Source organism: Mya arenaria, chromosome 11 (assembly GCF_026914265.1).
Source record: "Mya arenaria isolate MELC-2E11 chromosome 11, ASM2691426v1".
NCBI classification, from domain to species: Eukaryota; Metazoa; Mollusca; class Bivalvia; order Myida; family Myidae; genus Mya; species Mya arenaria.
Genome location: NC_069132.1, coordinates 8,098,327 through 8,123,979, shown reverse-complemented (window position 1 = coordinate 8,123,979; position 25,653 = coordinate 8,098,327). Strand labels below are relative to the sequence as shown.

Here is a 25,653-nt window from a genome sequence, read left to right as displayed (position 1 = left end):
TGCAAGAATTTAAGGAGAATTAATTGCACTTGTACATGTTTGGTGAACTCAAAAGTAACAAAGTCATGTCCAAGGCTTTTCTCTCCATTACATGATACATTCTATTTTAATAAGTCATGCAAACGAGTCGCAAAATTGATAGTCCAATAATCATTTGTTTTTTTTCCATGGAATATTCGATCACTAAAATGAATCTTGGGTAAACAATAATTATTCGCTATAAACCACGATTTCCTTACTATTGTATGTCAATTTTTTTAGTGTTTTCGGAAAACAAGATTTCATTGCAGTATGTCGAACATTTTCAGTGTTTTCGGAACCTAGTTCACAATTGATGTATACTTAAGCTACTTAATATGATACTTATATAATACTGATGATGTTTGAGATTTGAAAAAAAAGATGTAAAAAAATGTTGATTTCTTGGTTGTACTGGTGGTCTTTCCCATATACTACAAGCTCACGCTGCATGTGATGGATTACTTGTCAACAGAGCGCGTGAAATAATAATTTCACACTTCAGAGCTGGCTAGCATCTTCATCATTGTTAAGAAATACAAATTTTGTTAGTTTATCTTAGAACGTTTCAGCATGTTTTATCATCAAGGCACATTTGAGAAATATTGTTAAACTTGTTTGATGTCACTTGTCTAATAGCCAGTTATTGTACAATTACAGGAAATGTTATAGTAATCAATGATGCGTTCCTATTTACAACGATTGGCACCGAATATGTCTAAAAACAAGACATAAGAACTTTATACACAACAACACAGCTGCAGGCACAGAGTTGTTTTTTTATTTATTCAAAAACACAAACATTAAAGCTGGATTTTTTTTTGGACCATGCAATTTTGCAAACCTAGGATTTGAGCTAGTGACCTAGTATTTTTAACCCAAAAGACCCATATTCATACTTATCGGAGATATCGTTCATACAAATAACCTGATCAGCAGAAACTATTCCATTTGTGGAAAAACTCTTGATTTTATTACATAAAATGAAAACTTTAACGCAGAATTGTTAACGATCACCCGCCCGCCCGGTTTTCGCCATTCTATAACCCGTAATTTTTCGATGAAAAATCCGGCTAACAAAAAAAAAACACCGATCATTTGAATACTGATTATGACACTCGAATACCAAACTCTTCATTTTTATCAATTATCAACATGTCAACTTGCCTGAATGTTGAATAACACTAAGTAAGCCTTATTTACCTTCATGAGAAGAGTAAAGACAAGTTCCTTGAGCATGGCTTGGCTGGTCCTATTCAGATCTGTGTACGCCTTCTGGCAGGCCACGTTCTCGGCCTTCTCCTCCTGTCAGCAGATATTGACAGTAAATCCTCTTAAACAATGAATTAAAGCAACGGGTGGCTCTGACCTGTTAACCTCATCCTAACACTCATAAAGACAATTATTCTAATAGTTTCTTTACTATGTTATTAAAATGTGACCTCTAGAGCATTTCAGGAGATGACAAGACAAACAATCAATGTTTCATATCTTTTTAAGATTTGGGTGAGAATAGTAATCTCTAGACAATCCTCATAACTCATCCTGAGCACTTTGTGCCAAAGTATTATTCATCACATTTGAGTAGTAGTACCTCACTATTCATGTTAACTCACCTCTGATGTATATGTAAGTCCCATGTCCTGCTGAAGTGTGTACTTGAGTAAAGTATGGAGCATGTGTACAGAGAACGCGAGGGCGAGCTGGATATGGGAGTTGCCACGGAGATGCTGCACCACAGGAACCACCCCTGTACACATCTGATCCACCGCTGAACGCTCATCAGCAGGCTTTTCTTCATCTGGGTCTACAACAGTGCACATGTATATATACTGACTTCAGTACTTTACGACTTTTGTTTATGGTCCGGAGAGAATTTAAGTGCAAAAAGTTGATGTCAACACTTGTCTGTATTTCTCAGTTGGGAGACATCACATGGCATTCATTAAAACCAGAATCATGGGCCATGCTTCAGGTATGTATATTATCACTGGTAACAGATGTACGCTGTTTCATGTGAACATTTGGACTGGTTTTTTTTTAGCAATGGCAAAGATTAGAGTTTTACATAATAATGACAATACTAAGGCACACTTTGTTTTCTCTTAATACTTTAACAAGGGATAACCCAAGTATGTCATAGAACATACAATGATACCACTTACCATTGCTCTGTATGGAACAATTAAATAAATTATTTCACATTGTTAAAATTTGGTTTTAATTTGTATATAAGCACTTGTGAAACATCTCACAGAAAATACTGGCAAACTGACGATAAAACACTCTATTGAAACTCGTACCTTGTGCATTGTAGAGTGGGTTTAGCTGTATGTACTTGGCCACGAGGGGCAAGGCTATGCTGGAGGACATTATAAGAGCATCTTCTTGGAACACATCCAGGGACAGGTCCGCCCATAACTCCCGATCTATATGGACATCACCACCCTCTCCCCACTGTAAAACAGACATGAACAAGTTGTGCTCTCTGTGAATAACATAAATGTATTCTGCAGATTCAAGAATGATTCATTATGTGCTTAGTTGTTAACATGATATAAATTTCTCTTCTTGTCAGTATTGATTACCTGGGCAGAGAGGGAGTCATCCCCAGCCTCACACTGGCGCCCAACGTCCTGGAGCAGAGAGCACGCCCGACACACCTCCAGGTATTCGCACAGACAATCTATGAAACAGTTCCATACAGATAATTATGCAAGGATTGAATAATAAAAGGACTCAATGATAAGCAACAAAGATTTTAATCTCCAGTGTTTTATCTCAACATTCATACCGCTTAACATGATGGACAGGTCTGATCTTAAACATAACCAAAAAGGAAACATATCAACCACTGATGATAAAACTCATGAATATACCTTTGGTACTGTAAGTAATACATTTTTTTCTTATTAAGTCACCATCCAACTTAAGCCTAACCTGGGTCACAAATCGAGACTGCTTGGTTGGCAAGGCGACAGCAGACGTCAGGCAGGAGGCGGAGTTTGCTAGTGGTGGGTGTGTCAGCCTCAAGGTCAACCTCAGCCAGAAGGTCAAGGAATGCTCTCACAACCTCCATCAGTGTGCATGCCACCTCTTGGCTGTGACTTGACTCATACAGGTCCCTGGAATATAACAGTAAGTTGTATTTGAAGAGTTATCTTTGAAACACGTAGGTATAATGGGATATACTTTGCAAATATTGGTTTTGGCTAGAAATACTACTCCACACTTAATATATACTGAAATTAATTTGTCAGAAAATGTTTGCAATTTTTTAACAGTAATTTTCGTGAAAACCTGGATAAAAATAAACAAAGTATCATTTAATGTAAAATGAAGGTATTGACATATGTATTAGCCACACAAATCTTATAAATATAAGGCATACCTGCATATCTGCACAGCTGTGTTGATGTTGCCTAAGTTGGCTGAGCGGATGGCCATCTGACCCAGGATGCTGATGTGAGGAATGTTAAGAATGTGGGCCAGCCTGGAAAATACACATGCATCTTTTGCTCAACATCAGGCATGGATCTCTTTTTGTTTGATCATTATTATTGCATTACCAAGATTAAAGCATGCTGCTAACATTTAAGAAAAGACCATCATAATTAAGCTTTTACAGCTATTATAAAACAATTTTTATAGAATCTAACAACAACAATGCAGGTTTCTCGATAAAAACAGGCTGGTAGCCAAAATGGATGTTTTTTAGCCATAAGAATTTACAATTTTCTTTAAACTATTATCAACACATAAGGAATCTGGTCGGTAGACATTTATTGGATATATCAGCCCAAAGTTCTGGGCTTCTCAGAATTCTGAGAAATATGTTTACTTGCGTTATTGGCTTACACTAACTAGTAGAATATTTAAACCATGTATAATAGACTAGATATTTTCTGAAAATAATTTTAAGTACTAAACTGTTTCTTTCTTACCTGTAAACTTTTGCGTAGCTAACAGTCTGCAAGAGGGAAATAAAATGCATTTTTTTTACTAACCAATAAACTGAAGGCTGCAATAAAGGTGTAAAATAATGTATACAGTTCATATCATATATCAAGATTTAGACGTCTATTAGAAATGTTTTATTTATACTTTGAATGATTTAGAGCAGCATAATGTTCGTTGGTTTTAGTATAACAGTGTATATGCGTTCATAATAAGGACTATTAACTTTATTATATGCAATGTTCTGTACCTTTGGAGACTTTTTCAGGGCAATATAGAACTCCTTGATATAGTTGTACATGATTTCCAGCCTGTGCTCCTCACTAGAATACTCAACAACTGTCAGGTACTCCGAAAACTCCACCTGCAAATATTTGGTAAGTAAACAGGAAGTTCTGCCAAATTTGGTTAACTTTATAGTAACATGTAATTCAAAAGTCTATCAACTGGTAGTGGAAATCATTCATTAATACCTCAGCTCCAAGTTAAAGAGTTATAAAATGCCATAAATAACAAATATCTTGTCATATTTTTCATGAAAAGCTTTATAAGAACAAAGTCTACTGCTACACACGTATATTACGGCTACACATGTATATCACGGCTACACATGTATATTACGGCTACACATGTATGACATTACTGCTACACATGTGTTTTACGGCTACATGTGTATATTACGGCTACACATGTATATTATGGCTACACATGTCAATATTACTGCTACACATGTATGATATTACTGTTACACGTATACTACATTACTGCTACACATGTATGACATTAGTGCTATACATGTATAAAAGACACATTTGTACACATACCTGTAGGGCCCTCATATTCTTGAGCACACTTTCCTGCTCCTTGAGGTCAGCTATCATAAGAGGGTCTGAAAATATTTGACTACCAAATGTAACAAACAGTCCAAATACTCAGATTATAATTTCAGTGATGCTCATCCAATGATTATTCTTATCATGTTTATACAAAAAAATGTGAATTTAATTACATTTGTACCAATCTCAACCTTGGTAGTGTATTATTTTTTCTACATTTTGCCATGATGCTCATATAAAGGAAATTTGCAGACATTATACAAGTATATGTACTCATGTCAGAGAAACTGATTCAGGAATGAAACATGAGCGGACCTTTCTCCCTGGACTGTAGGTACTTGAGGACATGGATGGCAGCATCTGTATACAGCCTCTTCTCACTGTTGATCTGAAAACATCCAGAAATGTAGCGGTATAAGACGTTCAACATGTACAACATAGTCCCATCATAGGATGCATGTATGCTTAATATTGAGAGATAAGGTTTGTACAAAAAGCAGATTGCTTTCAACTTGACCTGAGGAGAAATGAAGGCAACCTTACTGTTAAGTTTCTCCACTGGTTTCTTGGTCTTTTTATCCTTTTTCATCACACCAGACACTTCAACAAGCTCACCCCTACTGTATTTTCATCCCATGTCTTGAGACACAACCAAGGGTTACGTCAAGAAATCAACCATCTAGGTTAACTAACTGGATGGATTTCATTGATGCAAAATGTAGGTTTCCCTTTTACTGTTGTTGTTTGGAGTTTTAAGTATGATAATGAACCAGGTGGTCACATAGTAGGCTTTGCACATCATGTTAATTTAGTGACTGACAAGTGTACACATTTTTGATATGGCATCAAATATGTGATTTGTATAACTACCTGGTCCTGTATGTGAGAGATGTCCACAGTGTAGTCCAGTTTGACAGTGGCCAGATTGACAATGGCTGACCCCACTCTCACCCCAAGGGCTGGGGCCAGGTTCCTAAGTAGCTCCAGGCCCTCCTCCAGCTAGAAAGGTAATATTCCAACAATTAACAATGTTAAACTATGTTGACTATTTTAAGATATTAAAAAGAAATATTTGAAACAAAAATAATTTTGGATAAAAGCTGTTCGGATTAATGGTGTTTAAATTAATATGCATTAGCTGTGAAATATCAAGCAGCATGGGAACACTGGAACCATCCACCTACCCTGTCTGCTGCAATGAGCTGCCTCAGTCTGAAAGTGTGCAGGCGGAGACTCAGGTCTGGGTCACATGACTTCACCTGTTGGGCATCCTCCAGACATCCCGGCTTATCCTGGCTCAACATCATGTACATCAGGTGCTGAAACATTCATCAGTATTTTCATGTAAATAATCTGCGATTCATGATTGGGTCATTAATTGTCAAGTGTAGCACCATTGATTGTATCTTTCGGTTCATTACCGTTTCAGTCCATATGTTCTTCCATCTCAGCTGCTTCAATGTTTTGCCAATTACCCAACCGATTTATTATAAGTAGTAAAGCATCTACAGCTTATCAAAATACATGAAGTCATACATGCACGAAATTGAAAGACAAAAAAAATGAATTTATACATACAAAGCATGGTAATAGAGCAATATAAATGAGATGATGACAAAATGGGAAAGAAGTTAACATAATTGAACTAGATATTCTTACATTAAGTTGATAAGTACACTATCTTGCAGGCATGCTGAACACCAGTTTACCCACCTCAGCCTCCGGACCCTCAGGGACCTCTGTGTTCTTGAAGCCATATTTCATCATCAACTTTTTCACCTCTACGTGCAGACACTGCTCCCGGATACTTTCCACCCTGTAAGGAGTACAGACAAACTCACAGATACTGGCTTGTTCATATATGTACATCTTGATAAAATTAAATCTCTGTGTTGACATGGCTAAGTGCAATAACATGACATCAATAGGATTTTAAAATTTAATGCAATTGCAATTTTCAGTGCCTCAATAAATTGTTCTGATAAAATTGAACAACAGAAAATTACCCACATTTGTTTTCAATTACACCCTATGCCCCAAATCACAAATGTTGTTAGATTTGGCAATATTTACCAGCTGTTTTCCACCATCATTTCCCCCTTCTCTCTATTAAAATACAACCTTTCCCGTTCCTAGAACCCAACCCACCAAATACCAAAAGCTTCATGGAAACTGCATCCCCACCCCCTTGTCTCTACCCATGCGTCTCTCTATCTCATTCTCTGGCCCCTATACCTACTTGCAATGTTTGAGCTTGAGGGAAGCCTGGACCAGCTGTTCAACACGAGAGCTCCATGGTATTGGAGCAAACTGCATCACTTCCAGAATACCATTGATCTTTTGCTGCATGGAAAAAAGAAATTAACATACAGGATCTCACATGTATGATCGTTAATGTCATTCTGTTGACCCAAGATTCCAATTAATATTCCTTGTCTGTGCTTTAATAAGGAGGTTTTTTTCCTATCTTAACAGTAGATTATAAAATACATTATAAACAAGAGCTGTCACAGTATGTGACGAATGCCCCCTAAAGTGACATTGACCTATGACAATGTCAATACATGAAAAGTTGATCTTGCCTTTGTGTGTCAAATACATACGGCAACTTATTTTAAATTGCCTCTGAACATAAAAAAATACCACCCATACTTGACAATCTACATTGTTATGTCCTTATATTCAGAATTCCATTGTGAATAAACACTAAGTGTATCTTTCACCTTAGAGGTAGGGACATAGGTCTTGTACGCGACACGTTGCCTTGGTGAATCAAACACATGTGTCAAGTTATTTTAAAATCTGTCCATATAAGAGAAAGTTACAGCCGGAACACGACAAACTATACTCTGTGTCCTTATATGCAGCATTCCATTGTGAATGAACACTAAGTGTGACCTTGAACTTAGAGGTAGGGACATGGGTCTTGCACGCGACATTTCGTCTTAGTATGTCAAACACATGTGGCAAGTCATTTTAAAATCTGTCCATACAAGAGAAAGTTACAGCCCGGACAAGACAACCTATACTCTATGTCCTTATATATGCAGCATTCAATTGTGAATAAACACCAAAGTGTGACCTTGACCTTAGAGGTAGGGACATGGGTCTTGTACACGACACCTCGTCTTGGTATGTCAAACAAATGTGGCAAGTTATTTTAAAATCTGTCCATATAAGAGAAAGTTACAGCCCGGACACACAAAACTATACTCTGTGTCCTTATTAGCAGCATTCCATTGTGAATAAACACCTAAGTCTGACCTTGAACTTAGAGGTATGGACACGGTTCTTGCATGCGACATGTCGTCTTGGTATGTAAAAACACATGTGGCAAGTTATTTTAAAATCTGTCCATACAAGGGAAAGTTACAGACCGGACACGACATCCTATACTCTATGTCCTTATATGCAGCACTTTATTGTGAATAAACATCTAAGTGTGACCTTGACCTTAGAGGTAGGGACACAGTTCTTGCACGCGACACATCGTCTTGGTATGTGGAACACATGTGGCAAGTTATTTAAAAGTCTGTCCATACAAGGGACAGTTACAGCCCGGACACGACAACCTATACTCTATGTCTTTATATGCAGCACTCCATTGTGAATAAACACTCAAGTGTGACCCTGACCTTAGAGGTAGGGACACGGGTCTTGCACGCGAGACGTCGTCTTGGTTTGTGGTACACATGTGGCAAGTTATTTTAAAATCTGTCCTTACAAGGGAAAGTTACAGCCCGGACACAACAACCTATACTCTATGTCTTTATATGCAGCACTCCATTGTGAATAAACACTAAGTGTGACCTTGACCTTAGAGGTAGGGGCACGGGTCTTGCACACAACCCGTCGTCTTGGTATATTGAACACATGTGGCAAGTTATTTTAAAATCTGTTCATACAAGGAAAAGTTACAGCCCAGACACAACAACCTACACTCTATGTCTTTATATGCAGCACTCCATTGTGAATAAACACCTAAGTGTGACCTTGACCTTAAGGGTAGGGATATGGGTCTTGTACACGACATGTCGTCTTGGTATGTCAAACAAATGTGGCATTTTATTTTAAAATCTGTCCATATAAGAGAAAATTACAGCCCGGACACACCAAACTATACTCTGTGTCCTTATTAGCAGCATTCCATTGTGAATAAACACTAAGTGTGACCTTGACCTTAGAGGTAGGGACATAGGTCTTGCACGCGACATGTCGTCTGAGTACGTGGAACGCATGTGGCAAGTTATTTTAAAATCTGTCCATACAAGGGAAAGTTACAGCCCGGACATGATATGCATCACTCCATTGTGAATAAACACTAAGTGTGACCTTGACCTTAGAGGTAGGGACACGGGTCTTGCACGCGACACGTCTTCTTGGTATGTGGAACACATGTGGCAAGTTATTTTAAAATCTGTCCATACAAGGGAAAGTTACAGCCCGGACACGAGTTATTGAGCCGTACACACTGACGGACGGACGGACGGTGCGATTTTAATATGCCCACCTTCGGGGGCATAAAAAACTTTTTTGAAGGAAAAATTGAGAAGGGGGAAATCGAAGCTTTTATGAGGGTAAAAAATATATTCTTTTTTGAGAGGGATCAGTATGGCAATATTATCAAAGATTTAAAATGATCAGCTAAGTCCATCTTTAAGTGTCTAACACAAATTAGTAGTAAGTTATGTGTAATGCACTATGCAAACCTCCACATCTGTAATACAGTCCAATATGGCAGCGGATTTAGCCTCCCAGGCAGTCTCACCACCAAAACTCTGCACCTGGCCATAACGCTCAAGCAAGTCCTGTAATGTAGGAACCAATGGCATACAGTACTAGAGGCCCCTCACTTAAAACATGGTGTTTTTAACAGTTCCAACAACAAGGTCCAGAACAAAAATGATTTCTGATAAATAAGAAGCTTATTAATGAAACTTCAATTCAAACTATTATAATGTTAAAGCAATCAGAAACATTGCAAAATTTGAATTCAACAACAGTCTGTATTGAGGTCATGTTTGCATCCCTGTTACTCCATGAATTCAGACTATCAATGGCAAGACCCCATCCTAGTTTAGGGTGAGTGTGGTCAAGTGATTTAGGTGTCCACCTCTCACCCAAGAGGTTGTGGGTTTGATTCCCACTAGGGGTACTATCTCGCAGCCTGTTAAAGTGGACACCAATTCTGGTTTCTACCCAGGAAACGGCCTCGAGAGTGATTCTTTAAGCTATCAGCTTTCGTCAAAATCGAGCTGAAAGAAATTAGTCTAAACTATAAACCCTGATTCCCTTAACCATAAACCATAAAATAACCTACTCTGATATACTTGGAGAAGATGGTGTCCTGGTTGAGATTGTGTTCAGCCATGTAGGGGCGTATCTGTCGTTCTAGAGTTGGGGCAATCAGTTCCAAGGCCACGACCTTGTCCAGCATCCTGAACGCTATTGTCTCCTTGGTTTCCTGGGGAATATAGATCAACATGTTATCAATTTTGGGATTATAACTTTATGCATCTATTATAAAACATTCTGATGTGAAAATCTATAATACTGGAAACCTTTAAGCTTGTGGAATACTGAGCAGTAAAGACTTCTGTTGATAGCCTGCATAGGTACTGTCTTATAATAACCTGCAGGAACTTGGCCAGGGATAGTCTGCATCAGTTTTCATCTGTTTATTACCTGCAGGATCTGGGCCAGGGATAGCCTGCAGAGGTACTGTCTGTGTATTACCTGCAGGAACTGGGCCAGGGATAGTCTGCAGAGGTACTGTCTGTGTATTACCTGCAGGAACTGGGCCAGGGATAGTCTGCATCAGTTTTCATCTGTTATTACCTGCAGGAACTGGTTCAGGGAGAGCCTGCAGAGGTACTGTCTGTTAATAATTACCTGCAGGAACTGTGCCAGGGATAGCCTGCAGGGGTACTGTCTGTGTATTACCTGCAGGAACTGGGCCAGGGATAGCCCGCAGAGGTACTGTCTGTTTATTACCTGGAGGAACTGGGCCAGGGATAGCCTGCAGAGGTACTGTCTGTTTATTACCTGCAGGAACTGGGCCAGGGATAGCCTGCAGAGGTACTGTCTGTTTATTACTTGCAGGAACTGTGCCAGGGATAGTCTGCATCAGTTTTCATCTGTTTATTACCTGCAGGATCTGGGCCAGGGATAGCCTGCAGAGGTACTGTCTGATAATTACCTGCAGGAACTGTGCCAGGGATAGTCTGCATCAGTTTTCATCTGTTTATTACCTGCAGGATCTGGGCCAGGGATAGCCTGCAGAGGTACTGTCTGTGTATTACCTGCAGGAACTGGGCCAGGGATAGTCTGCATCAGTTTACATCTGTTATTACGTGCAGGAACTGGGCCAGGGAGAGCCTGCAGAGGTACTGTCTGTTAATAATTACCTGCAGGAACTGTGCCATGGATAGCCTGCAGAGGTACTGTCTGTGTATTACCTGCAGGAACTTGGCCAGGGATAGCCCGCAGAGGTACTGTCTGTTTATTTCCTGCAGGAACTGGGCCAGGGATAGTCTGCAGAGGTAATGTCTGTTTATTACCTGCAGGGACTGGGCCAGGGAGTCTGCAGAGTACTGTTTGTGTATTACCTGCAAGAACTGGACCAGGGATAGCCTGCAGTGGTACTGTCTGTGTATTACCTGCAAGAACTTGGCCAGGGATAGCCTGCAGGGGTACTGTCTGTTTATTACCTGCAGGAACTGGGCCAGGGATAGCCCGCAGAGGTACTGTCTGTTTATTACCTGCAGAAACTGGGCCAGGGATAGCATGCAGAGGTACTGTCTGTGTATTACCTGCAGGAACTGGGCCAGGGATAGTCTGCAGAGGTACTGTCTGTTTATTACCTGTAGGAACTAGGCCAGGGATAGCATGCAGAGGTACTGTCTGTGTATTACCTGCAGGAACTGGGCCAGGGATAGCCTGCAGGGGTACTGTCTGTGTATTACCTGCAGGAACTGTGCCAGGGATAGTCTGCATCAGTTTTCATCTGTTTACTACCTGCAGGATCTGGGCCAGGGATAGCCTGCAGAGGTACTGTCTGTGTATTACCTGCAGGAACTGGGCCAGGGATAGTCTGCATCAGTTTACATCTGTTATTACCTGCAGGAACTGGGCCAGGGAGAGCCTGCAGAGGTACTGTCTGTTAATAATTACCTGCAGGAACTGTGCCAGGGATAGCCTGCAGGGGTACTGTCTGTGTATTACCTGCAGGAACTGGGCCAGGGATAGCCCGCAGAGGTACTGTCTGTTTATTACCTGGAGGAACTGGGCCAGGGATAGCCTGCAGAGGTACTGTCTGTTTATTACCTGCAGGAACTGGGCCAGGGATAGCCTGCAGAGGTACTGTCTGTTTATTACTTGCAGGAACTGTGCCAGGGATAGTCTGCATCAGTTTTCATCTGTTTATTACCTGCAGGATCTGGGCCAGGGATAGCCTGCAGAGGTACTGTCTGTGTATTACCTGCAGGAACTGGGCCAGGGATAGTCTGCATCAGTTTACATCTGTTATTATGTGCAGGAACTGGGCCAGGGAGAGCCTGCAGAGGTACTGTCTGTTAATAATTACCTGCAGGAACTGTGCCATGGATAGCCTGCAGAGGTACTGTCTGTGTATTACCTGCAGGAACTTGGCCAGGGATAGCCCGCAGAGGTACTGTCTGTTTATTTCCTGCAGGAACTGGGCCAGGGATAGTCTGCAGAGGTAATGTCTGTTTATTACCTGCAGGGACTGGGCCAGGGAGTCTGCAGAGTACTGTTTGTGTATTACCTGCAAGAACTGGACCAGGGATAGCCTGCAGTGGTACTGTCTGTGTATTACCTGCAAGAACTTGGCCAGGGATAGCCTGCAGGGGTACTGTCTGTTTATTACCTGCAGGAACTGGGCCAGGGATAGCCCGCAGAGGTACTGTCTGTTTATTACCTGCAGAAACTGGGCCAGGGATAGCATGCAGAGGTACTGTCTGTGTATTACCTGCAGGAACTGGGCCAGGGATAGTCTGCAGAGGTACTGTCTGTTTATTACCTGTAGGAACTAGGCCAGGGATAGCATGCAGAGGTACTGTCTGTGTATTACCTGCAGGAACTGGGCCAGGGATAGCCTGCAGGGGTACTGTCTGTGTATTACCTGCAGGAACTGTGCCAGGGATAGTCTGCATCAGTTTTCATCTGTTTATTACCTGCAGGATCTGGGCCAGGGATAGCCTGCAGAGGTACTGTCTGTGTATTACCTGCAGGAACTGGGCCAGGGATAGTCTGCATCAGTTTACATCTGTTATTACCTGCAGGAACTGGGCCAGGGAGAGCCTGCAGAGGTACTGTCTGTTAATAATTACCTGCAGGAACTGTGCCATGGATAGCCTGCAGAGGTACTGTCTGTGTATTACCTGCAGGAACTGTGCCAGGGATAGCCCGCAGAGGTACTGTCTGTTTATTTCCTGCAGGAACTGGGCCAGGGATAGTCTGCAGAGGTAATGTCTGTTTATTACCTGCAGGAACTGGGCCAGGGAGTCTGCAGAGTACTGTTTGTGTATTACCTGCAAGAACTGGACCAGGGATAGCCTGCAGTGGTACTGTCTGTGTATTACCTGCAAGAACTTGGCCAGGGATAGCCCGCAGAGGTACTGTCTGTTTATTTCCTGCAGGAACTGGGCCAGGGATAGTCTGCAGAGGTACTGTCTGTTTATTACATGCAGAAACTGGGCCAGGGATAGCATGCAGAGGTACTGTCTGTGTATTACCTGCAGGAACTGGGCCAGGGATAGTCTGCAGTGGTACTGTCTGTTTATTACCTGTAGGAACTAGGCCAGGGATAGCATGCAGAGGTACTGTCTGTGTATTACCTGCAGGAACTGTGCCAGGGATAGTCTGCATCAGTTTTCATCTGTTTATTACCTGCAGGATCTGGGCCAGGGATAGCCTGCAGAGGTACTGTCTGTGTATTACCTGCAGGAACTGGGCCAGGGATAGTCTGCATCAGTTTACATCTGTTATTACCTGCAGGAACTGGGCCAGGGAGAGCCTGCAGAGGTACTGTCTGTTAATAATTACCTGCAGGAACTGTGCCATGGATAGCCTGCAGAGGTACTGTCTGTGTATTACCTGCAGGAACTGGGCCAGGGATAGTCTGCATCAGTTTACATCTGTTATTACCTGCAGGAACTGGGCCAGGGAGAGCCTGCAGAGGTACTGTCTGTTAATAATTACCTGCAGGAACTGTGCCAGGGATAGCCTGCAGGGGTACTGTCTGTGTATTACCTGCAGGAACTGTGCCAGGGATAGCCCGCAGAGGTACTGTCTGTTTATTTCCTGCAGGAACTGGGCCAGGGATAGTCTGCAGAGGTAATGTCTGTTTATTACCTGCGAAACTGGGCCAGGGAGTCTGCAGAGTACTGTTTGTGTATTACCTGCAAGAACTGGACCAGGGATAGCCTGCAGTGGTACTGTCTGTGTATTACCTGCAAGAACTTGGCCAGGGATAGCCCGCAGAGGTACTGTCTGTTTATTTCCTGCAGGAACTGGGCCAGGGATAGTCTGCAGAGGTAATGTCTGTTTATTACCTGCAGGAACTGGGCCAGGGAGTCTGCAGAGTACTGTTTGTGTATTACCTGCAAGAACTGGACCAGGGATAGCCTGCAGTGGTACTGTCTGTGTATTACCTGCAAGAACTTGGCCAGGGATAGCCCGCAGAGGTACTGTCTGTTTATTACCTGCAGGAACTTGGCCAGGGATAGTCTGCAGAGGTACTGTCTATTTATTACCTGCAGAAACTGGGCCAGGGATAGCCTGCAGAGGTACTGTCTGTGTATTTCCTGCAGGAACTGGGCCAGGGATTGCCTGCAGAGGTACTGTCTGTGTAATACCTGCAGGAACTGTGCCAGGGATAGCTTGCAGGGGTACTGTCTGTGTATTACCTGCAGGAACTGGGCCAGGGATAGCCTGCAGAGGAACTGTCTGTGTATTACTTGCAGGAACTGTGCCAGGGATAGCCTGCAGAGGTACTGTCTGTGTATTACCTGGAGGAACTGGGCCAGGGATAGTCGACAGCGGTACTTATGCAAGACATCATCCAGCTGGTGTAGCTTCACAATCAGACCAGCCAGTGGGCTCAACACCTCCTCCATATTAACTTTTGTCTGGAACATAGGGCAGTTATGTATCAGTATATTTAAAGGACTAAGAATTATCAATAATGTAAATTCAGTATTCAAATGGAGTGGTTTCACTATCCAGCCAGCTAAGCACCAAATACTTAACTTAACCGTAATCTTTGCAGATTTAGACCCATGTTCTGAAAATCATGTTGTCACACATTAAGTAATTATAATCTTGAAGTACTAGAGCTACATTACAGTTATAATGTATACATATTACCTTATGTGCTATGAAATATTTTATATTATGTATATATCCATCAAAGTTTTTGATTTATTTCAGTATGGTAAGTACACATGTACCTTGTGAGCATTGTCAGTGGCCATACATGTCTCATCATCAAGAACTACGGCCGATGCCTCTCGCAGACGACGATGGGAAAAGTCAGCAAACTGTATCGCATTCTTAGGCCACTCATCCTGCAAAACAAGATTAAATGTGAATTAAGATAAGCAAACCATATCTAACTACATGTTTGCACAAGAAATTGTTTATTTGCAAAATCACATACAAATTTACACAATTTACAAATGCATAGATTAAGGATAGATAATGAATTATAAAGTTTCTTGGAGTGAGAGCATCAAAGTCTTATGAAATTACATAACTGTAACATCCGTCTTAAATACTAACACCTAATTCTAAGTATTGTATTTTCTCCCACAAGCTATGTAACTGCCTTAGCATTTCTGTAGCATATGCAAAGTATGACTTATCTACTACCTTATGGGTAACTTCCAGGTTCTTGGTTTTCTCAATGACAAAGTCCACAATATCCTCCTGAAAGAAGGCAGGTAGAAACATCAACAACAGTCAAATATATTGCATTGTTTTTCTGGCACAATAAGATGTGTGGAAGAGGATATTCGGTTTACAGTTGTGACTATTCTGTAAATTCTAACGTCAAAATTTCATGATTTATTTTTGTATACTTGAGGTTCTTGTTCTATTAAGTTTTTTCTGGTTTAAAAGATCTACTTACATCCTTCTATGTTTAGTTTAAATAATATCTTATTTTCAATTAAAATTGATACAAATTAATTCTTCAAAACAATTTATCTCAGAAAATTAGGAACAGTTCTTTTTAAGCAATAGACCTCAATTTAGACTTTTTTTACAATCACAAATGTGATTATATTTTATTCAAACAACAAATTTCTTATAACACTTATACTTTGTTTTTGACATTTTAGACATTGAAAAATACATCTACTTATTATAACATTTCTATTTAAATACCAAAATGAATTTCTTTTTACAATAGTAATAAAAAGATAATTATCACAAGGTTAACATGTTATCATAAAGATCAACACCCTAACAGCCTTTTATTGACATTGAATGTAAGATATCGAGGATAGCTGTTAACTGTTATGCCTGAACAGCAGAGAGGGAGATAACATCAACTGCGTTGGTAAAGAGCTATGTGGTTATTGCCCGTGACTGATGACTAAAATAACATATATTTTTAGATAATAGTAAAAGGTGTTTTTTTTGTAAAGAAAGTTAAAAACTAAATGCACTATTTAAGCAATAACATTTTTGCATATATAATAGAAAAGAAAAATACCAATTGAGTCAAGTTTAAGAGAAATTTGAAGTATACATACATTAAGTGATTTATAAAATAAGCTTTGAATAGAATTCCTAAGCTTCAAGAGTTTGAATTCTTAAAAGAAGGTTTAACAAGCATGGTTTAAAACCAGCTCGGATCTTGTTAGAGATTAACTCTGGTTTCACTACAGTCACGAATAAATCTTTCGCCTTTTACTAAAGATTTCCGTGCAGTGGAACATTCAATGAGTCTATAGACTTATTTCTTAAGTCCTACTCTTGTAGGATACATCAATCAAAATATCACTAAAACCTTGTCATGTAACCCTGGACTTCAGACAAACATTCAGGCTAATTTATCAGTGACTGACAATTGTTATTGCCATTTAACATGCGGGGAAAACTAAGGCCTCATCAATGCCTTTATAATACTATGACATATCTTAGGTCTAACATGGTGCTTTTTTACATACTACAGTCAAACCTGTATTAAGTTGCTACCTTTGGGAAAAGGTAAAAGTGGCTGCTTACTACAAGTGGCCATTTAGTCCAAAACCTGTATTAAGTTGCTACCTTTGGGAAAAGGTAAAAGTGGCTGCTTACTACAAGTGGCCATTTAGTCCAAAACCTGTATTAAGTTGCTACCTTTGGGAAAAGGTAAAAGTGGCTGCTTACTACAAGTGGCCATTTAGTCCAGGTTGGTTTTTCTGACACTTTGGCTTTGTTCAAACAGAGGTCGATTATGTATCTTATTAAACCACCACCTCACCCCACAATCAGTATCATCAGTATCATTGTTCAGAGGGTTGAATACAAATAAAGAAAAAACAACTTTATTGCAAAATTATATATAGAATGCAATAGATAAAAGCTTACACACAGCATAAACAATAGAAACACCAAAAATTAGTCCACCCAACTACATGTACATTTTTAAGTTTACTTTTAAAACAATCAGTCATTAAACTTATGTCTCTAATTTAAAAGTGCATTTACATTGAGCGGACATTATCATGTCAAGCATGTCACTCTGTGAGTCAAAAAACATGAGTACACAAGTACATTGAGTTCCTAGTTTCCTGTAATTTTCCTGTCTTTTAGCATTTGGTTTCCCATTGTTAGCATAAGCAAGAAATTGACTTGAGTCCGTCCACAGTTAAATTTCTTTGCAATACTTTTAGCACTACGACCATTTCCTAATAATTGAATACACTCAACAAGTTCTTGTAGAATCAAACATTTCCGATTTGTCTTATTGTTAGCCATAATCAAAATTAAAAAGAATATCATGAACAGTGCATTGTAAATATCCGTTTGTAAAAAGTTTGTAAAAAGTATAAAGCCGTGCATTTTGAAAATTAATATTCAAATGACAATGCAAACTGTAAATTCATAATTATTATAACCTGCGTTCTTTGTCGGTATTTCATCATTAAGGCCACAACAAATTGATCATTTGTTCATCAGATTTGCCACACCTAAAATTCGAAAAACGACATATTATTTGGCCGCGCGGAATATGGAATATTTTTTTGTTTACTTCTGAATTTCCCCTATTTTCTGAATTTCTTTTACTTAGAATTTAAACCTGCAGCGTCGACTTCGCCTTTTTATGACGGAATTTCCATGCTTTACATTCTTCGCGAGCAAACTTTCCTTGTGTCAGGACAAAAACAGGTCCGGGTAACCACAAAACAGCTGATATTTGTTGATAATTGTCTTTTTTGTCAAGAACATCAGGAATGCTGTCTTTACAATATATCCACGTTTAAATTGCTGATGCAATGAAAGTTAATAGTAAAGCACTTGATCTTATTGCCATTTGTTAAATATTGAGACAGATTTTCATGTGATACAATCAATACCTTTTCATTTATAACTGTGAACCCTTTTTTGCAATTAAAAAGCATTTTTTGACATAACTGTATGATAATTTGGTAAGAAATATACATTTCTTCCAATTTGGTTTGGCCTAACTTCGTAATTATTAAAATATCTTTATTAAGTGTGTCAATTCTGATCAAAACATTCCCTAGCGTGTTATAAACATGATTTCTCAATGAGTAAACGCGCATGGTAATCGTGTGGTTATATGCATTTTTATTGGACGACGGAAATATCCAAGGCTGTCGTTCTTTTTCGTCAACTTAAGTATGCGATTAAAGCTGTGTATTTGTAAAAATTACTAGCGGAAGTGTCAGTGACAAGGGATTAGTGGCAGCTTATAAGTATCTATATGGCTTCACAGGGTCAAAGATTAGTGGCCACATTAGACAGTTGGGCGCTTAATGCACGTAATTTAAATAGTAAAAAACGTACAGGGGGAATTTGGAGTGGCCGGATAAGGCAGGTGGCCTTTTTAGGTGACCATTCAACCAGGTTTGACTGTAAACCATGTGTAAAGGGAAGAAATCATTCATAAAGGGAAGACATCATTCGTAAAGGGAAGACATCATTCGTAAAGGGAAGACATCATTCGTAAAGGGAAGATATCATTCGAAACATAAGCAAAAATTTTGCTGCAGGTAAAAAGACAATATGCATTGCCAAAATTCAATTTTCTATACATATTTTGTTTGTTGCTCTTCTGCAATAATCATGCAGTTAAATGTTATGTGTACTGACCTCTGTGCTGGTGTATCTCATCTATGCCCAAATTTCTCAAACATCATAAGTGCCTTATAACAGGATCAAACTCAGAACAAATTGTTTTGGAATAAATTGAGTAATGCCCTACTTTTGAAGAGTTTTAAGGGTCTTAAAGGAAAGAAGATAATTGGGATAAAACTTCTTTTCTTTTTTTTTAGAATTTAAGCAAGAATTTTAGCTATTAGATTTTTTGAAAACTTGAGGCCAGATGTAGAAGAGCAGGTCAGTGGAGCTAGCACTAGTGGAGCAAGGATAACAGGTAATTACTGACCACACTAGAATTGTACTGACCAGTGCCTGTGGAACCTCCCTGACCACAGAGGGTAGAAGCCCATCACAGATGTAGGAGAGCAGGTCAGGGGAGCTAACACCATCATGTAGCACCGACAGTAACTGCTGAATCAGGGGCCGGTTGATTTGATTGGTCCACTGGCACTGAAGTCCAAAAAGTGTCCTTTTTCAATATTTGCCACAAATTAGATAAGAATAATGGTTGTTTTTTACCAGGAAGATCTTTCACGAGAAAATATTGAAAGCTGTCTAACTTTTTTAAAGAATCTGCCCCACACCTTCAAATTCACATCCATGGAAATTTTAAATACATGTACATGTAGATTACCGCTGCCATATATCTTACAAATCCATGTATTTATCTCAGTATCTAGCCTACCTGGTGCCGTATCCAGATGATGAAGGCAGTGTCCACTTGGCCTTGGTCCAGCAGTCGCAAGGCCTCAGACAGAAGGTTCTTCTCCACAAACTGACGCCATACCTCACCACTGGAATAACAATAATAAAAAAAAATATCATGTCTATCTCAGCTAATTATTGCACACATAATAATAAGTAGTTGCAGAGCTTCCAATTGAGATTTGTGTCCTCAAATTGACACTGTACCTCACCACAATATTAACAATATAACATTTCATTTAAAGGGTATAAAGGTGTATAAGTTTGTTAATCCTTTTCCATGATGGCAAAATTAAAGCATTAAAATAATTAAGATAGTTTCCAATAGAATCATACAGATTTAGATGAGCTTGCAAAAAATAGGAAACAACACAGAAATATTGGAAACAGAAAGGAAAAACAATCAACTATTAAAGAACTTACGTAAAACTCTTCTCTCCAAATGCTAACTTGAATGTTGTCAGCCTTCTTTGAATTTTCAACAGCTAAAAATGTTAAATAATCCTTTCAACAATTATTTCAAGCATACAGAGCTAAACCTTCAGATTTATCATTCCTCTCTTCATAGTGTACAAACTTCCTTTAATCCATCTTCAAATGTAAGAGAAGTTATAATTTACCATAACCTTCTAATCAAAGAAGGCTTAACAATAAAATTGTATGCATACTTAAAAACAATGTTCATAATACTGTATACATCAAGTTTATATGACAAAAGTGTAAATCAGTTTAAAAAAAACTATCAATTTTATGACATGTATATCACAGTCAAAATAGGTGGTAAACTTTCAGTATATATTGCAAAGTCTAAAAGGACATAATCGAGTACAAACTTTACCTTGCTGTACTGTTCACTGACCCTCTCCCGCTCAGCTGGGGCCTTGCTGCTCGCTGACTTATCCAGCTGAATACCAAAGGAAAATGAAGTAAAAACAAGTTAAAGATGCATCACTTTCACTATCTTAATTTCGCAATTGATTTAAGGTCTACTTTATCTATATAAGAACTTGAGGTTAAATCAATATAAAATGAGAAAGCTGTGATGACTACCAAAGACTTTAAAAATAATTTTACAAATACATGTGCATAAAAAAATTACCACAACCAAAGTACTTTAAACCAAATTTCCATTTACATAAATAATGGATATGAATATTTAGTTACCCTTGTTTTGCAGTAGTTGAGCAGTTTCTCTGTGTCACAGAAGGTTGGTAGGGAAGCCATCATGCAGCTCTCTACCATGTGGACTTCATCCTGAAATACATGTATATACATAAATAAACATGAGCACATGCAATGAGTAAGAAGAGTGCTGTAGAGCAAATGCCATTCTCATATTTTATCGTTTTTTCCCAGTCATACATGGGCCAGAATTTGACAATGAATAAAGCCAGAGTTATAGGCCTTGCTATACATATTGATATTGTCTCTGGCAACATGTGTACCAAGTTTCATTAGGATATCTTTACGATTATCAATATTTACTGACACAGATGATGACAACAACACCAAGGCTATCACAATATCTGGATGTTTTCTCTTCAAAAACACAGACAAGCTAAATATCTACATGAGTGATCATGCTCAATGTAAAACTATCAAAGCATAAGCCTTTAAAATAAACTAATATTTGTTTCAAATATGATAACAAGAAACACTGCAATGCGACGAAACCATTTTTTCAATCATTAAAGAACTTAAGCCTTTATTGTGAGAATCAGGTTCAACTTTTTTTCTATTTTTAATAATAGTGACATTGACCCAAGGGACCCCAAATGCAATTCCATGAAAGGTCTACTTAAACTGTTCCTACATACCAAGTATGGCCACAATACCTAAACTAAAGTTATTTAGTACCAACCATTTTTCCTATTTTTAATAACAGTGTCCTTGACTGTGACCCTTGGGGCCCCAAACGCAATCTGATGAAAGGTCTTCATGAACTCTTCCTACTTCATAAATTTGGTTGCAATTTGTCAACTCTAACTCTGGTTATACAGTACCAACCGTTTTATTTTTAGTAACAGTGACCTTGACCCTAGGGGCCCCAAATGCAATCCAATGAAAGGTCTTCATAAACTCTTCCTACATATTAAGTTTGGTCGCAATATGTCAACCCTTACTAAAGTTATTCAGTTACCAACCCTGATCCTAAGGGCCCCAAAAGCGATCACACTTAGTCCAGGTTGGACATTTCAACCACTTAAGCTTTGTTTAAACAGAGGTCGATAATGTATCTTAACCACCACTTCGCACCGCCATTAGTTTATCAGCAATACCATTATCATTAAAGAAGGTTAAATACAAATACATATAAAATAGCTTTATTGAATTTATGGTCCAGAAACAGTAACAAGATGATCAAAAGCATCCAAAAACCATGAATACACGAGTTCATCGAGCTCCTCATTTTCTGTAATTTTCCTCTGTCTTTTGGTGTTTGGATTTCCATTTAAGAGTCAAACACTTACGATTTGTCTAATTGTCATCCATAATCAAAATTTATAAAAATATCACGCATAATGCAATGTAAATATCTGTTGGTAGTAATATAAATCTGTACAAAATTAATATGAAAATGAAGTCAAATCGTAACTCATTTCACATCTTCAAGTGACAATGCAAACTGTACATTCATGATGTCAGTATTTGATAAGTAACTTAGTAATTATTTAAGTATCTTCACTAATTGTGTCAATTTTGATCAAAACATTTGCCAACATGTTATAAACATGATTTCTCGAAACACACATGGCAATCGTGTAATGATATGTTGTACTGTTATATATATATATATGCATTTTCATTGGATGACAGAAATATCCAAGGATGTCGTACTTCAGTATGCAATTAAAGCTGTGTATTGGAACAATTTATTAGCAAAAGTGTCAATAACAAGGGATAAGTGGCCGCTAATTAGTGTTTATATGGCTTCATGAGGTCATTTATAATTGTCAGACGGTTGGACCCTTAATGCACGTACTAAATATAGTAAAAACGTACGAGGGAAATTTGGAGTGGCCTTTTAAAGCAAGTGACTGTTTAACCAGTTTGACTGTTATAGCAGCCAAAAATGATTATCTCTCAATGTCCCTACCACAAAACATGATATTTCCTCAATCTCCTTAACACCAAACTTGACTACCCCCCCATCTCCCTACTACCAAGCATGACTTTCCCTCATTCTCCCCACCACCCAACAGAACTATCCCTCTGGCTACCTACCACAATGGTTTCTAGGCAGATCCACAGCTGCTGTATCATGGTGGCCACCTCTATCTGGCTGTGCTTATCAGCGTTCCAGGGAGACAACTGGTCAATCAGGTAATTGGCCTTCACCTTGTGGACCAGCTGAAAAAGAAAACAATATTTAATATCTTTAGACCCAAGTTGGTGCTAAGATAGGTTCAACTAGTAAGATTTCAAATTAAAGCAGATAGATGGAGGGGACTAATTGAGACTGTATTGCAGAAGTTCTCCCTTACTTTTCCCATTTTACATAGGAATTTATTGGATTTAATTGCATGAAAATGTTGCTTGATAAATTGCCTTTCTCAATGGAGTCAATTTACAATAAAAAAGCAAGTATGTGTCACTTTGAAAAATAAGTATAAAAAACTTGACAATATACCCTATTTGCAAATACCTTAAAATAAGAAATTTATGATGCCAATAGCATTTTTTTTTGGTTGGGAGTGCTATCAAAGCCTCAGTCAAGTATGGTTAACTATGTTTTGATATGAGGAAAGTGCGAACATATACCTTTAACAATTTGGGGATAATGAGAGCAACATATCAAGGCACCTATGGTGCAATCACTTTTTCGAATTAATATATCTAGTAGTTATACCCTCTATTTTGAAAATAAAAGCTTCACTGATCAGTTCAGGCAAACTGTATATGTTTTAACAAGTAGCACTTTATATTGTAACACTCACTAAAGATTTAACTGAGATTCTTGATTCTTAATATTTTGTCATACAATCGTCGATGACCTCGCTCTCTTTTACTCTGAATCTGTTTTAAGGTTAGTAATGCCAGCATGATACATTTAGCTATTTTACCTCAATATCAAGGCGGAAGAGGTTGGCGAACTGTTCAGCTTCCTCAAACTTGTTCTTCTGCAGGATGCGGTACAATCTGCAACAATAGACATTTGCAGTTACAGCCCAAAGGTAAAACCCCATAAAAATGTTTTCAGGCTAATGGAAATTTTAATCTTCCTATGATTTTTATAGTGCCAGGCTTGTATGTGTTTTTGAATTTACATATGATAGCAATTCATTATAGTGCTTGAAAATGTGAATTTCTCTGACTAAATCTGATCAAGAAGAGCAATTATTTACATTTAATTATATTCAAAATCTTTGAAAAAACAAATATATACGTAAAAAGTTAAGTAATCTTAAAAAGTTACAATGGTAGTATGTGATTGAAAAAAAGCTTCCACAGATACACTGTCATAACATGAAGTAATACATGATTTCTAGACACTGATGTTGTTCTTATTCTACAAAATTGAAGCCTTGCCAATACCTGGTTTTAGGATCTGTCTCACTCAACCTTCTGTATCTCAGGGTGCTCAACGTCTCTGGTTTTCTACAAGGAAATTGTAAAATACTCTTGTGTTCATGATAACAATATATCCAATAAACCATATTTTTATAGAAATTTGTAATAACTCCTGACTATATAGGAGACATTGGTATAAAATGGTACACTGTAGATGTTCAATCTGTCATGTCTTCATGTATATGAAATTTTAAATAAAAGCGCCACTGAGCGAACGCCTGTCTGTTATTTTACAGTCGAAGAAGGCACGTAACAACAATTAAAGCCCGAGTTATGGGTCTTCCTACACATGTTGGTATAGTCTCTGGCAAAATGTATACCAAGTTTTATTTGAAATATTTTTAATGGCTTTTGAGTTATTGCCAAGGTTACAGATTCTGCACAATAATGATGACAGACAAGCTAAATCATGGCATGTTTATTACCCTTCTGTTCCAATAAACTCTGCTATGTAAAGAGCATCCTGAAAATAAAACCAATCTTCTAATTTGATAAGAATCGCAATAACGTTTCAACCAAAATTTTAAAAATTGTTCAATTCACTTGACTTCAAGAGGGTCAGCACTAATTTAGGGAACAATCGTAAGTTCCTTTTAACAGGATCACGCTCAGCTCACTATTTTTATTTTGGTAAATAATGTGCATGGTTGTATTGTTGCACAGTTTTGAGACTCTTGTTAAGTTAAGTTAATTATTTTACAGATGATCATATTGAACTATTTTTTTTTACTTCTTTACCTTTTGTAACATCAAGATATTAGGTTAATAAAAATAAGATATTTTAATGTGTTACACTTACAAATTTCGAGAAAATGGGGCCAGATTAAAAAAAGATGAAGTACCAGATTAATCATTGCCAATGTCAATGTTTTTACCTGAAAAGTAGAGCACTTTGCAAGTAAGCTTGGAGCAGCAAGTTGGAGGTTGTAGACTGTAGACCAGTCTGGTAGAGCCTGTACTTTGAGACTACACTCTCCCCCGTCTCCCTTCGTCAACACAACCAGCTTCATCCCGTCAAGGCTGGGGTGAATTTACAAAATTAGTATAAACATATAGCAGATCACAACATTTTGAAAGATACTGGAATAAAAAGATTTCACTGAAGGAACTTTGTTTCAGAAAACAAAAAGACTAAGATACTTTTTATTTAATCAAAATATAAAATTCAAATATGTAAAGGAATACTATGATTTTGAAAAAATGATTG

General features: G+C 38.4%; 1 protein-coding gene and 1 non-coding gene across 2 annotated transcripts in view; one reads left to right on the top strand and one right to left on the bottom strand.

Annotated features, from left to right (window-relative positions):
- Positions 1-25,653, bottom strand: part of LOC128207371 (kinetochore-associated protein 1-like) — a 73,785-nt gene that overhangs the window by 29,508 nt on the left and 18,624 nt on the right. Inside the window, exons 11-39 of the mRNA XM_052910249.1 lie at positions 25,322-25,466; positions 24,872-24,909; positions 24,411-24,473; positions 23,939-24,014; positions 23,100-23,225; positions 21,039-21,128; positions 20,713-20,778; positions 20,298-20,359; positions 19,855-19,963; positions 19,476-19,619; positions 15,705-15,761; positions 15,284-15,400; positions 14,843-14,962; positions 10,132-10,275; positions 9,521-9,619; positions 7,051-7,154; positions 6,525-6,627; positions 5,996-6,130; positions 5,682-5,810; positions 5,127-5,199; positions 4,800-4,864; positions 4,226-4,339; positions 3,963-3,988; positions 3,410-3,511; positions 2,959-3,143; positions 2,607-2,704; positions 2,322-2,475; positions 1,635-1,825; positions 1,222-1,323 (exon numbers count right to left, since the gene is read on the bottom strand). Coding sequence (XP_052766209.1) covers positions 1,222-1,323; positions 1,635-1,825; positions 2,322-2,475; positions 2,607-2,704; positions 2,959-3,143; positions 3,410-3,511; positions 3,963-3,988; positions 4,226-4,339; positions 4,800-4,864; positions 5,127-5,199; positions 5,682-5,810; positions 5,996-6,130; positions 6,525-6,627; positions 7,051-7,154; positions 9,521-9,619; positions 10,132-10,275; positions 14,843-14,962; positions 15,284-15,400; positions 15,705-15,761; positions 19,476-19,619; positions 19,855-19,963; positions 20,298-20,359; positions 20,713-20,778; positions 21,039-21,128; positions 23,100-23,225; positions 23,939-24,014; positions 24,411-24,473; positions 24,872-24,909; positions 25,322-25,466 — 3,037 coding nt within the window. The remainder of the gene's footprint in view (positions 1-1,221; positions 1,324-1,634; positions 1,826-2,321; positions 2,476-2,606; positions 2,705-2,958; positions 3,144-3,409; positions 3,512-3,962; positions 3,989-4,225; positions 4,340-4,799; positions 4,865-5,126; positions 5,200-5,681; positions 5,811-5,995; positions 6,131-6,524; positions 6,628-7,050; positions 7,155-9,520; positions 9,620-10,131; positions 10,276-14,842; positions 14,963-15,283; positions 15,401-15,704; positions 15,762-19,475; positions 19,620-19,854; positions 19,964-20,297; positions 20,360-20,712; positions 20,779-21,038; positions 21,129-23,099; positions 23,226-23,938; positions 24,015-24,410; positions 24,474-24,871; positions 24,910-25,321; positions 25,467-25,653) is intronic.
- On the top strand, positions 16,707-16,823 carry LOC128210038 (U5 spliceosomal RNA). The gene has a single exon (XR_008257105.1). It is a non-coding gene; the product is annotated as a U5 spliceosomal RNA (small nuclear RNA).